Consider the following 13,480-nt stretch of genomic DNA (forward strand, 5'->3'; position numbering starts at 1 on the left):
GTGAATTTGAGTTAAAGCAGTTTACTGCCAGGTTAGATGCAAGCCGTGCATCCCTACGAGGTCCTTTGTTCCTCAGGCAATCCATTGTGCTGAAATTTCAAATAACTTCTTCGTTGGTCTGTAATAGTTAAGCTTGATATTGCATGTTCGTTGGTCTGTCAAGCATATAAACTTTCATTCTCATTTAGATGCAAAGGAATTGGAAAATTTTTCTTCTTTTAACTCTTATTCATTCCAAATAAGGCATACTGCCACTTGGACTCGAGGTCCTACTATTTGGGACCAAATCTACAGAGACACTATGTAGGGAGTTGAGCATATATAATAATATATACCAATCCTTATTTAAGAAACTCAATGTAATTACAGCGCAATATAGTGAATGAATGACAAAAGTCTATATTCCAAAGTTTATGATGTTGACCATCTTACAATTTATTTCTTTAATTCAGTTGGCATTTACAATTCTTGACAGTATCTGTTTCGTAGCAGAAAATCAATCACTTAATTATTATATCAATCAGTGAATCTATTAGTGATTCACTGATTGATATAATAATTAATATAAAAAGAAAGAGAGTGAGAAAGAAGTTAGAGAAAGAGAGAGAGAGAGAGAGAATAAGAAAGAGAGAAACAGAGAGATAGAGAAAGAGAGAGAGTGAGAGAGGGGGGAGGGCGAGACAGAAAAAGAAAAAAGAGAGAGAGAAAAAGAGAGAGTGAGAAAGAGAGTTAGAAAGTGAGAAGGAGAGAGAGAAATAGTAAGAGAGAGATAAAAAGAGAGAGAGATAAAAAGAGAGAGTGAAAAAGAGAGTGTGAGAAAAGGAGTTAGAAAGTGAGAAGGAGAGAGAGAAAGAGTGAGAGAGAGAAAAAGAGAGAGAGAAAAAGAGAGAATGAAAAAGAGAGAGTGAGAAAAAGAGTTAGAAAGTGAGAAGGAGAAAGAGAAAGAGTGAAAGAGAGAAAAAGAGAGAGAGAAAAATAGAAATTAATATAAAAAGAAAGAGAGTGAGAAAGAAGTTAGAGAAAGAGAGAAAGAGAGATAGAGAAAGAGAGAGAGTGAGAAAGAAAGAAAGAGAGAGTAAGAGTGAGGAATAGAAAGATAGAAAATGGTGTAATGGAAACATATTATAAGGTATTTGCAGCTTCTCTTCCAATTTTCAGATTTTTATCAAAACGCACTTTTTTTTTGGATAGATTGATTGTTGCTATTTCTTCTGATGAGTTAAGGGCAAAACAGATTCCTTCATTGATATAATAATTAAGTGATTGATTTTGTGCTATGCAATAGATACTGTAAAGAATTCTAAATGTCAACTGAATTAAAGGAATAAATTATAAGATGGTCAACATCATGAATTTTGGAATATAGACTTTTGTCATTCATTCAGTATAGAGAGTGAGAGAATATCAATAAAATAAAAAAACAACAATATAAAAATATATACTAATATATATATAGATTTATTCGTTTATTCAATAAGGATGTTCCATCAATTAGGAGTGTAGAACGAGTGAAAACTCTTTATACCATGGTATTTCAAAGCCTAATGCTTCTCATCAGTAACACAATAGGAATGCGACATCTTTTCTAACGTAGCTATCGCTAAATGTGACATCCCTATTATGTTACCTAGCATCTTCTCCTCTTCTGATGAGAAGCATTAGGTTTCGAAATACCATGGTATAAAGAGTTTTCACTTATCCTACACCTCTAACTGACGTAACATCGTTATTGAATAAACGAATAAATCTATATGCATTAGCGTATATTTTTATATTGTCGTTTTTTTATTTTATTGATATTCTATATAAGCTCCAATACAATTTGTTGAACTTTGCATTACCTCCCCTTCAAGAATCGATCTTATTCTTTTAACTATCTTATATCTATATATATCGATATCTATATCTATCTCTCTCTCTCTATATATATATATATATATATATATATATATATAAACTAACATAATAAAAAAAAAACACACTTTTAACTACACCTAGATTTAAAATAGGTCAAATCACTAGATATCTAAGCTTCCCGCTAAAAAAGCACATACAAAGAAAGAGGTGAACCCAAGGTCAACTGGGCCTTTGTCCTGTAAGTCCCTGCCCATTGGCTGATTAGGAAGGGAGCGGTGAAAACTAAGAATCTGATTGGCTAACTAAAAACTCAATAGAAGGTGCGTATAAAAACGCGAGACAACCACAACTCTTCGCATAAGCCTGACGAATCCTAGTGTGGATGAAACACAGAATATTCTGTGTAGCTTAATTGCCATATATATATTTTTATAACTGACTATATATCTATCTCTCTCTCTCTCTCTATATATATATATATATATATATATATAAGACAAAGAAATTTAAAACTGTAAGTTGAACTTAATCAAAATTTATTGTGCGACTGAATACTCCAAAAAACAATTTACAAAGTCCTTATTCCGCAGAGTTTCAAAGAATGCTATTCTTGCTATTTTTCTTATCAGAGGACATAAAGAAATCAACAAATTATATTTGTAGCAATGCTAGAATTTGCTGGTTATGGCATTAAGTGAAACCGCAATTTATTGTAGTTATAAATTGCCAAGAAAAACAAGTGAAAAAATGTCGGATATGTAAAAAAAATAACGTTTCAGCTTTCATGAAAATTTTCTCAAGATAATCCAAAATTAAATAAGCTCTATTGCATATTGAGCTTTTTTTATTCGGTTGGGATTAAATTATCTATCTATAAATACTGGTATTTATAGTAGATTGAAGTTTACCTTTGCACATATCAGGTAAACACTACATCCTTTTAATTTCATAACTTTTTTTATATATATATATGTGTGTGTGTGTGTGTGTGTGTGTGTGTGTGTGTGTATACCCATTTATACATATTCATAAAACCAGTGTTCTTAAAAGCGAATAATATTCAAAGAAAATGCAGACACCTAATGCAACATATGCAACCGCATTTCTAAAAAACAAATTTCAAATTTCCGCAGATGAGATTCAATTTTTAACCCCTTGCATCTCAAACTTTCAAAACAATGATGACCTGCAGAGAGATGGTTGTCTCTGGAATCCAAATTGAAAGAAAGGAAAAGAGGACATTCAATAATATTCAAACTATTTCTTTTTCTTCTAATATTTCTCAGTACTAGGACTTATACCTGAGTCTTTGCAGTATACAATAAAACAATTACTTCCGGACATCATCAGATCACCACCAAACCTCTGCACGCCACTGTATAACAATCAATATGTTTAAATACACTTTAAAAATAAAACAAAACAGATCTAGGGCGTAACTACAGAACTGCTCCATGAAAAAAATGTTCACACCTCCGCATCGTAGTCTTGCTGCGTGAATTTCGTGTTGAGGTAATACAACTCATAGGCAAAAGACCGGCTCTTGTTCGTGACGGGGGAGGTGTATTCGATTAACGTATTTCGTTGGTAGTCAAACTTTTGGAAATTCAATGCCTGCAGTTGCGAAAGAATATTGTGCATTTCGATGTATTCTTTTTTGTGGGGACGGATGGACTTCTCGTGCGCTGCGTTGACCATCACTTTTTTTGGGACCGTGTGGATCTCGAACGCCAACTGTTTCACGTTGGACAGGCTACCGTCAGCAATTGCCATACGTAGACAGGGCCACTCATCGTATTCGATGTCAATTTTAAGGTAGGAAATGATTGTCTGAAAAGAAAGAAGACAACAGCATAAAAATTCGAAATGTGTCGGCATATTTTCTTTTTTAGATGGAAATGCTTGAGACAAGAGAGGAGGCTACTTGATGCAAGAAGTTTCAAATGGGACAGAAGAATAATTAAAAATTTGATTAATATACAAGTATATTTTAATTTTGTGAAGCTTTTTATGGTAATCAAAATATTAAAAAAGAAACAATTCTATAACCAAATATATAGATCAGTGGTTTCCAACTTGTGGGTCATGACCCCAAATGGGATCATGACTAGTGATAGGACGATTCCAATATTTTTCCCCAGTTCCGATTCAATTACTGATTCTGTTTTAAATTCCCAATTCCAATACAATTACAGATTCCGAGTCTTTTAAAATCTCTTAATATATAGTTGTAAAGTTATATATTTTTTTTCAGATTAGCAAAAAACCAACATATTATAAGTCTATATTTTCTTAAACGTACAACGTACACTTTTGGACTGATGTAAAGATTTGAATTTTCATTTAAAATTAATAAATATTCATCATTTTATCTGTGATGGAAAATAAAGTTTTAAACAAGATAAAATTTAAAAATAAGCCATTAAAAGAATCGTTTTGGCATTGGAAAATAATTAATTTTTCCAATTTAGTTATTGATACTCCAAAACGTTACGATTTTCTTGATTCTGATTAATCAGCGCAACCCCAATGCCATGAACGTTGAATGTGATTACTATAAAAAACATGGTGAAAAATATACAAACAACGAGGTGCCTTCAATAAGTTTCCAGACTTTTTTGTACAGGCATTTAAAATTGTCGTTGACTCTTGAAAATTCAATATGTTATTGCTATACATCTTATGAGATGACTGACCAATTTTTATGATTTCAGGTTCCCATGAACAGCTACAGCAGGAATTGGAATACACCTTACTAAAGCCTGATTGTCACAGCTGATGAATTTTAAAAATGCAATCTAGACATGAGGATACTTTAGAAGAACGATATGCAATAAAATTTGGTTTTAAATTTGCAAAAAAAATGCCACAGAAACATATTGAATGCATCAGTCTGTTTTTGGACCATCTTGCATGAACCAAGTATCATTTTTTGAGTGGCATAAGAGATTCAAGGAAGGCAAGGAATCTGTGAGGGCTGATGAGAGGTATGGAAGGAGTAAGGAAGTCAGAACACCAGAGTTGATTGGCCAAATAAAGAATTTCATGGATAAGAAATATCATGTGCCTATAGAGACAATAAGTGCACAATTTGATGTCAGTGTGGGAACTGTACACATAATTATTTGTGAGGAATTGAACATGTGGAAGATTTGCGCAAAGTTTGTTCGAAGGTGCTCAGAGAAAATCACAGACTATTTAACCAAGATGGGCATCAACACAGTTCCTCACCCTCCCTATAGTCCAGACCTTGCTCCATGTGACTTTTGGTTATTCTCTAAGCTCAAAGAAAACCTCAGAGGCTGTCGCTATGAGATAATTAAGATGAAAGTGGCTGTGATGAGAGTCATTAACACGCTTACACAAGAGAACTTTCAGAAGTTGTTGGACCAGCCATGAACATATTTTACATAATGGTGGAAATTTGTGTTCAAATAATTTTTGTAGCAGTTTTGAAATTTTTTATGAATAAATTTTTATCTGAAGTCAGGAGCTGTGCCATCAGTCCTCATATAACATGAGCGACGTTTCTGACAAAAGGGAAACAATTGCTGTTTTCAAGGTCGGAATCTATCCATCTAATACTCATCATTGATTAGTTTTTGGCCTTGAAGTATTTCTTTTTAGCTTTTCATATCAAGTGGCTTCATGACTTGTCTGGAGCGATTTCCGTTAAAAAAAAAATTCTGATTCAAAATATTATTTTATTTCCTAGACATATATTTAACATTTGTGTTCGAATGTTTCTTTCTTTAGAGCAGTGGTTCTCAACCTGTGGTATGTGACCCTATTTGGGGTTGTAACACCAATGACGCAGTTGCCAATTGATTTTGAGCCAAATGTGAATATTATATTAAACATGACAAAAAAAAAACATTGAGAATTTTGATAAACTTTGGGCAAAAGTTCCTCAAAATTCCCAGTAATATCAGGAATGGCAAGAAAGAATTTATGTGAATCTGCATTTTACCAATGGAACACGTACATCAAGTCTGTTGCCAAGGTCGCTGGAAAGATGGTGGGATCCTTCTACTGCTCCAGAAGATATCTCACTACTGATGCAATTCTCTATCTATATAAAAGCCAAGTACGTTCAAGGATGGAATACTGTTGCCATATCTGGGCAGGAGCGGCCAAAAACAGCCCATCATGCCTTGACAAAGTACAAAATAGACTTCGTGGCTTAGTGGGGGATGCCCTTTTATCTACCCTGCAACCTCTCTCCCACAGAAGAGACGTTGCGAGCCTATCCTTGTTTTATCGTTATTTCCATGGCAGGTGCTCGTCTGAACTCCAATCTCTAGTCCCCCCTCGCCAATCTTTCATGAAAAACACCCGTCTCGCTGAATCCACTGTGAAAAATTTCCCCCACTCTATATCTGTGCCTAAATCAAAACGTGGATTCCATGAACAAAGCTTCTTTCTTAGAACTGCACGCCTGTGGAACTCTGTTCCGTCTGCCTGCTTCCCTCCGGACTACAACTTGGATGTCTTCAAGTCCAATGTTAACAAATTCCTAATGAACCGCCCACTTTATTAAACACTTTATCAAATCTCCACACTAACGTAATGTACTTGCAATAACCCTTATCCCTGAGTGGCTTCCGGGCCTTGATAAGTGGTGATCAATGTGTAAAAAAAACAAAAAAAAAAAACAAAAAAACTTCTCATCCTTAAAAACAAAATCCATGAAATGTGGAAGATGATTTGAAGTTTGTCATTTCGATAACGGAGCCCAAGATTTGAATCCCTTCGGAAAAAACTGCAATACCAGCCGTCTCAATTAAGGTCAGTTCATAAACATTACTTTACATAAATGTGGGAATTTGTGCATTTGAATAATTTTGAAGTGATTTGCATTCAATTAACTTTTGTAGCAGTTTTGGGATTTTTTATGTATAAATTTGAAATTAATTACGAATTTACAGAATGCATAGTGATGAGGGTCATTGACACGCTCACACAAGAAGACTCCCATGGGGACCTTCCAGAAGTTGTTGAAATAGTGCAGCAAGTGTATTGCAGTAGGAGGAGATTACTTCAAAGGGGACTAGAGTTTCATGTGTGTACTATCAATTTCCATGGTTATGTAAATATGTTTATGAGATGGCTGATATTGCAGTTTTTTAGCTAGCAATCCAATTAAGTTTTGTAACAGTTTGGGAATTTTTTTATGAATAAATTTGAAATTAATTATGAATTTACGGAATTTGCTTCACAAATAAATAAAAGTGAATGTGTCTGTGTCTGTGTACAGTTCCCTACACAATAAGTCTGTCAATTTTAAGTCTACAGACTCAAAATTTTATATACAGGGTACTGAGATTTGGGAAAATCTTTGTGATCAGTTTTCGACCAGAAATTTGGCTGTTAAGGGGGTCAAAGTTCAACGATTTGACCTTTGAGAACTCTACCAAACTCCTCCGACAATTTTGGGTCTAAACACTTGAGATTTTAGATATAGGTTCCTTGGACATGGATCTAACTTAATAACTTGATTTAAGCCCAAAACAATAAATGTTAAGGGGTCATAATAGGGGTCAAAGTTAAAAAAATTGACCGCTTTTTTTTTTTTGCTCAACATACACCTCCAAACACCCGGGCAAATAAATTTTTCATATATCGGTTGTATAAGACGACTGCTAAACAGCGAAACCATGTTTTAACCTAAGCTAGAGATTGCAACACCCTGGTATCTTATGAAATATTGGTCTTTAAAGATGATTTTTTAACTTTAAAGGTCGTCTTATATGCCGAGATATATGGTATATGATTTGAAAAATCTTGCTGTTCAAATAAGAAATTATCTTTTCATTGTATTTGATGCCCCTTGTATTATATCATTATGTCAAGTTATACAGCTCTGTTTTCTAAATATGCAGCTGGAGGGATTGCATAGTCATAGTGAATGGTGCACAACTTATTTCCAACTGTTTTTTTTTTTTCTTCCTTACAATCAATCTTTTCAATGCCAGTGTGTCCGATGATCCTGAAGCAGAAGAGTTCGACTTATAAAATAATTTTGAAGCTATCTGTCTATCTGGTCGGTTTTAGTAATATTTCACTTTAGCGTTTTCATGAAATTTAATGTAGATAAGAAAATGAAAACAAAATTTTTTTTTAAAGATTTTAAATTTTTTAGATTAGGATTGCTAAAATCGTGAAACACTTAAAAATAAAATATCTGTGGCCATTTTTATATTTTTTACAATGGCATGGAAAATCATCCGTGGCCTCCATTTTGCCAAATTAAATACAGTGCTTTGCAAAATTGTCACTTTTGAGACTTTTGTGGAGAATCTTTGTCATGTGAGTGATGAACAATGATAAAAAATCTCATCAGGATATTTCAGTGATGAAGAAACGTTTTAAAGGATAATAGAACCCTGACATGTTGGCAGACTATTGTTGGAATATTTAAAAAGGAGGGGGGGGAGGATGACATTCAACACAAGAGGGTTAAGAGGACAAATGTTTAAATTTTCTGTTTTTCATCCATAATTAATAAGAATAAAAAAAATATTTATAGAACATGAAAACGGTGCCTAATCTAGATAAATAAAGGTCAGATTTTTTATCAGGATAATTTTTCTTACAACGAAACAGGTCTTTTGTGACATGTACTTTTTTTTAAACAAGTAAATTTGTTGCACAGTGTTATTAGACATAGGAACATGAAATTTGTTGCACAATGTAATTTGTATTATCTGGATTCATCGACTACTGCTTCCATCTTGAGTGTTATTTATGCAAGTGTAATCCATAAAATAATTGGTAAAAGTCAGTTGTAAGTTACACTCTTCCAGAGGTTGAAGGTTCAATCCTCAATCCAAGTGACATTCAAAATACAATTGCAAATTAATTAGAACTTCTACCCAGTTGTGGCTGATAGAACAAGAGCATGCCACCTCCGCATTAAATAAATAGTTCTGTTCAAAATTTTGTGCAGATTCTCAAGTTTGACAGAAAGATTCTAGAGTCAACAACAACTATGGAAGGCAGTAATTACTGAGGATATACTTAAGAGACTCAGCATTTCTATTCCATTGCGGTTAACTATCTGATGAAGGGCAGAGGAATTAGTTGGCCGAAACGTCATGAAACAACAACTATGAAGATGAGAATAATAGTCCGTAAATAAATAAATGAATGAAAGATTCTAGAATTTGCCACGAAGATTCCACAGTTTAACAAGATACACCTGAAGAAGGTCGGAGGTTACATCAATCAAAACGTTGTGGAAATAACACTCAAGATGGAAACGTAATCCAAATAATACAAAATGTCTTTTATTAATTACATCAGCAGCAAATTTTTTTTTTTTTTTGAGTAAAACTTCAATCTTACCTGTATGTGTTTTTTATTAATTACATAAGCAGCAGAATTTTTATTTTTTTTTTATTTTTAAGTAAAACTTCTGTCTTACCTGTATGTGTTGTTTATTAATTACATAAGCAGCAGAATTTTTTTTTTTCAAATTTTTTTTTGAGTAAAACTTCCATCTTACCTACGTGTGTCTTTTATTAATTACATAAGCAGCAGAAATTTTTGTTTTTTAATTTATTTTTGGAGTAAAACTTCCATCTTATCTGTGTGTGTCTTTTATTAATTATATAAGCAGCAGAAATGTTTTCTTTTGATTTGTTTTTTGGGGTAAAACTTCTGCCTTACCTGCGTGTGTCCATTTTCTTTGAGTAAATTCTTCAAGGTCTTCAGTTTCCAACCATTCATATTATATCCATTTGTTGGACCGAGGCCTATCGTCGAAATATGGATCAAGTTTGAGCGATTCTGTTTGTTGTCTTTCAAACTTTACAAAGGAAAAGAAAAGAAATGTTTCAATCATCATTGAAAGTCGAGTGTGAATGGGTAGGATTAAGTGTGAGTGACACCAAGACAACAAATATTGTCAGAGTTTAGAAACGACCCAAATTTGTGAGTTCGAGGAATTACTTCTTAGTTACCATTGCTCTCATTCCAGAGTCATAGTATGGTCAGTTCCATCGATGGGTTGAATAAAATTTTCTTTGAGCACACATGAAAATACACTTCTTTGGATACCCTCAGGCAATATGGTTGCTTCTACTGTACCCCACAACCTCAAAATCCTTAATTTCTTGCCCTTTCTGTACGAGCCTTTGTCAAGTCTCACACAAAAACACATTCACATTTCAAGCTATGTCATATACATACGCGCACACAAACATACGCGCCCACGTCCACACATGTACACATATTCACGTTCGCGTACATACACTCACATTCACGTATATATACACACACGCTTACGTATACACATGTACTCACACACGCGAACACGAAGACACATATGGACGACGTCACTTCCGCTTTCTAAGGTAATACACATGCGCAAAAGACACTCCAGAAGCGAGTATAAAACATGGAGACAAGTTGTTTCTAATCCTCTTTTTAGGACCAACTCTCAACTAGAGAGGTTGGGCGAACAAGCCGCCGCCGTTTCGGCGCGCGCGCACGCGCACCTCACACCCACTTCCTACTATGTATGGGGCACGAGCTAATGACTGTATGTATACATTCTCCCTCTTTCTCTCTCCACCTACTACTGGCCACTAAGAACACCTTCGCGTAGCTGACTACTAACTGATGACAACTCTAATATCCTCTTCCTTGCCTACACGCTGGATTCTCATTTCCACTACAACACTCACTTCAATTCCCACGCGCGAACAAACAATAATGACCCAAACTTGAGATGAAAACACATTTCCTTTTCTTGCTACAACACCAGTCCTGCAACGGACATTGGTTACATACGCGCGGACATGTTATAACTAAAATGTTCATTTCTTTCAACAGCAAATAAACGACGTTTATCTTATCCATTACTTGAGTCTTTGTTTCCTTCAATTCCATTCGTTTCCTTATTCTTTTGTAACGGGATTGGGGTATTTATATATCCTAGTCCCCTACATTTCTACCATTTTTTTTGCCTGCCTACCTTATCAGCTTACCTTCACCCTGAACCATCTTGAGTATGACACAAAATTACATCCAGAGATGATGACCCCACCCCATATTTGAGCTTTGGGGAATGTAAAGTTACCTCCTAGTTATCATCCAGTTTAAGTTCACTTTGATCTGGAGTTATTTTATTTACCTTCTTTCCAGGAAGTGAAATACAAGGTCAAGTATGGATTTGATGTCCACTTTGACCTGCCGCCATCTTTAAAACTTAGGGTCTCGTTTTATGCACCATTACCAACTATTTTTTACGTAAACTTTTAAAATATATTTTTCTATATAGATAAAACAGTAGATGTATGTGTTTGTGTATCTGTGTGTAAATATTTAACCAATAAATTCTTAGGCCCTGTCGGTGGGGCATTAGAATACACTGACTGCCACCCCTGTAGAGGGTAAAAGTCCTTCAATGGGGGTCCTGGATATGACCTTAAACTATATCCAGTGGTGAGGCCCCAGCTTGTGGGCTTTGGGGAGTGTGGAGCCACCCTTTAATTGCCATTGCTCCCAGGTCCACTCTGACCCCGAGTGGTAGTACCTGTTAGGGTCGCAACTATGGGTTAAATAGAATTTGACTTAAAAACAACAAATATATTCTATTAAAAAATCTTGCTTCAAAATCTTTGCATTCGGCATTAAATAACCCAAAAAGGGTTGATATGCCGTAAAACAAACAACCAACCAACCAACCAACTTTCTCTCTCTTTCTCTCTCTCTCTCTTTCTCTCTCTCTCTTTCTCTCTCTCTCTCTCTTTCTCTCTCTCTCTCTTTCTCCCTCTCTCTCTCTTTCTCCCTCTCTCTCTCTTTCTCCCTCTCTCTCTCTCTTTCTCCCTCTCTTTCTCCCTCTCTCTCTCTTTCTCCCTCTCTCTCTCTTTCTCCCTCTCTCTCTCTTTCTCCCTCCCTCTCTCTTTCTGTGAAAACAACAAATATATTCTATTAAAAAATTTTTCTTCAAAATAACTGGATTCGGCATAAAATAACCCGAAAAGGGTTGATATGCCGTAAAACAAAAACAACCAAAAAAAAAAGAAAAAAAAAATTCTTAAACTACTGGTCACATAACAAATTAACAGGAAACAGTAACCATATACCAAGGATGTTTTATAACAAATGCAATCTTTGTTTGGATGGATAAATAATGCGTACAGAAATGTTTATTTCCACTTTCTGACATATTACTGTTACTTTTGCGTATGTGCAAATTCATTCATAGCTTGAAATGGTTTAATTTTAAATCTTTATTATCAATTTGTCGATAGCTCAGACGGTAGGGAACTTGGCTGCAGTACTAAATGTTCTGGTTTTGATTCTAGCTGACAGCTTCCAAGTAATTTTTTTAACTTTTGAAATCTGTACTATATATTAGGTACAATATAATAATCAACAGAGAATAAATACAAAATTTGCATGAATCAAAATATATTCAAGCAGATTTTATGACCTGACAAGCCCCCCTCCAGTATTATATAAAGCCATTCTAGAAAAAAGGTTTTCAAATTAGACTAAAAAAATATGTTTCTAACATATTTTTTTAAAAAGAAAACCATCCTAAAGAAACATTTAAAAGTAAAGATTTTTTTTTTTTCAAATTAAATTAATAACATTAAATACATAAGTATTAACTTTGTGTGTATTATTTTTTTTTTAACCCCCCCACCCCCACCCCCACCCCCGGAGTTTCCACACACACCTCCAAACACCCGGGCAACGCCAGGTACCCCTCGCTAGTCTATTATATAAATCTCACCTGTCTGTTTGAACGTATGCATGTATGTTTGTCTCTCTAAAACTTTCGACACACATGACGGATCCTGACGAGATAGGCAATGTTTTGAAGCTCGACATCTCGGACGACAAGTATAAAAAAATTGGCGCAAAAACATTAATTCTTTCAACTGGGCAGTTTTCTACAAGGAGGGGTCGTTTTTTGCGAGCCATTTTTACAAGTCATCATATCGGTTGGATTGACTTTGCCTAATTTTAACGTTTCGAACTTCCAGTCGGACTGTGGAGACATCGGCAAAGATGTCGCGGTTTTACGTTTTTAAAAATTTTTTCCTCTTTCACATTACAAGTGCAAGCCTGCCTACCTACTAACACTTTTCTTTTTTTTATTCTCTTTCCACCCAAACTGTCTACTGTTGTTTCGCCTCTCTCCATCACTTTTTACCCCCCCCCCCCCTCTACCTTCAACCACCACCACCACTACCACCACCACCTTCCCGGGGTTCCTAACTCAATCCAAGCAACACCGGGAACCCTGCTACTGTACCACTTTTTTTAAACACCTTTTAATCCCCCCCCACCTCCCCAGAAGTCCTTGTTACACCTCCAAACACCCGGGCAATGCCGGATAGCCGCGCTAGTTAAGTCTAGAATAATAAAAAAAAGAAATATCTGGTAAAGAATAAAGAAAACCGTCCGTTTACCTTGGATCATAAGCATAAACATGGCATCCATAGATGAAAGATACAGCATCAGCAAATTCCCAATTCTGATCCGTCCTGAAAAAAAAAACAAAAAAAAAACATGGATCCATTCATACATTCAATTTCAGTAGCGAAAATTTAACTTTAATAAAAAAAATAAGATGCATCATCGTTCTTGTCATCATAAAATA

The 13,480-nt window shown here is 34.9% G+C and overlaps 1 protein-coding gene across 2 annotated transcripts in view; it reads right to left on the reverse strand.

Moving 5' to 3' along the window:
* Positions 1-2,526: 2,526 nt before the first annotated feature.
* The window catches only part of LOC145267003 (uncharacterized), a 57,920-nt gene continuing 46,966 nt past the window's right edge, over positions 2,527-13,480 (reverse strand). For both annotated transcript variants that reach the window (XM_080122903.1, XM_080122904.1), the window contains exons 5-7: positions 13,290-13,364; positions 9,529-9,667; positions 2,527-3,687 (exon numbers count right to left, since the gene is read on the reverse strand). In XM_080122903.1, the coding sequence (XP_079979029.1) occupies positions 3,325-3,687; positions 9,529-9,667; positions 13,290-13,364 (577 nt within the window). In that variant the 3' untranslated portion in view covers positions 2,527-3,324. The remainder of the gene's footprint in view (positions 3,688-9,528; positions 9,668-13,289; positions 13,365-13,480) is intronic.

This window comes from Euprymna scolopes, chromosome 42 (assembly GCF_053919585.1).
Source record: "Euprymna scolopes isolate OS-2025 chromosome 42, ASM5391958v1, whole genome shotgun sequence".
Taxonomy (NCBI): Eukaryota; Metazoa; Mollusca; class Cephalopoda; order Sepiida; family Sepiolidae; genus Euprymna; species Euprymna scolopes.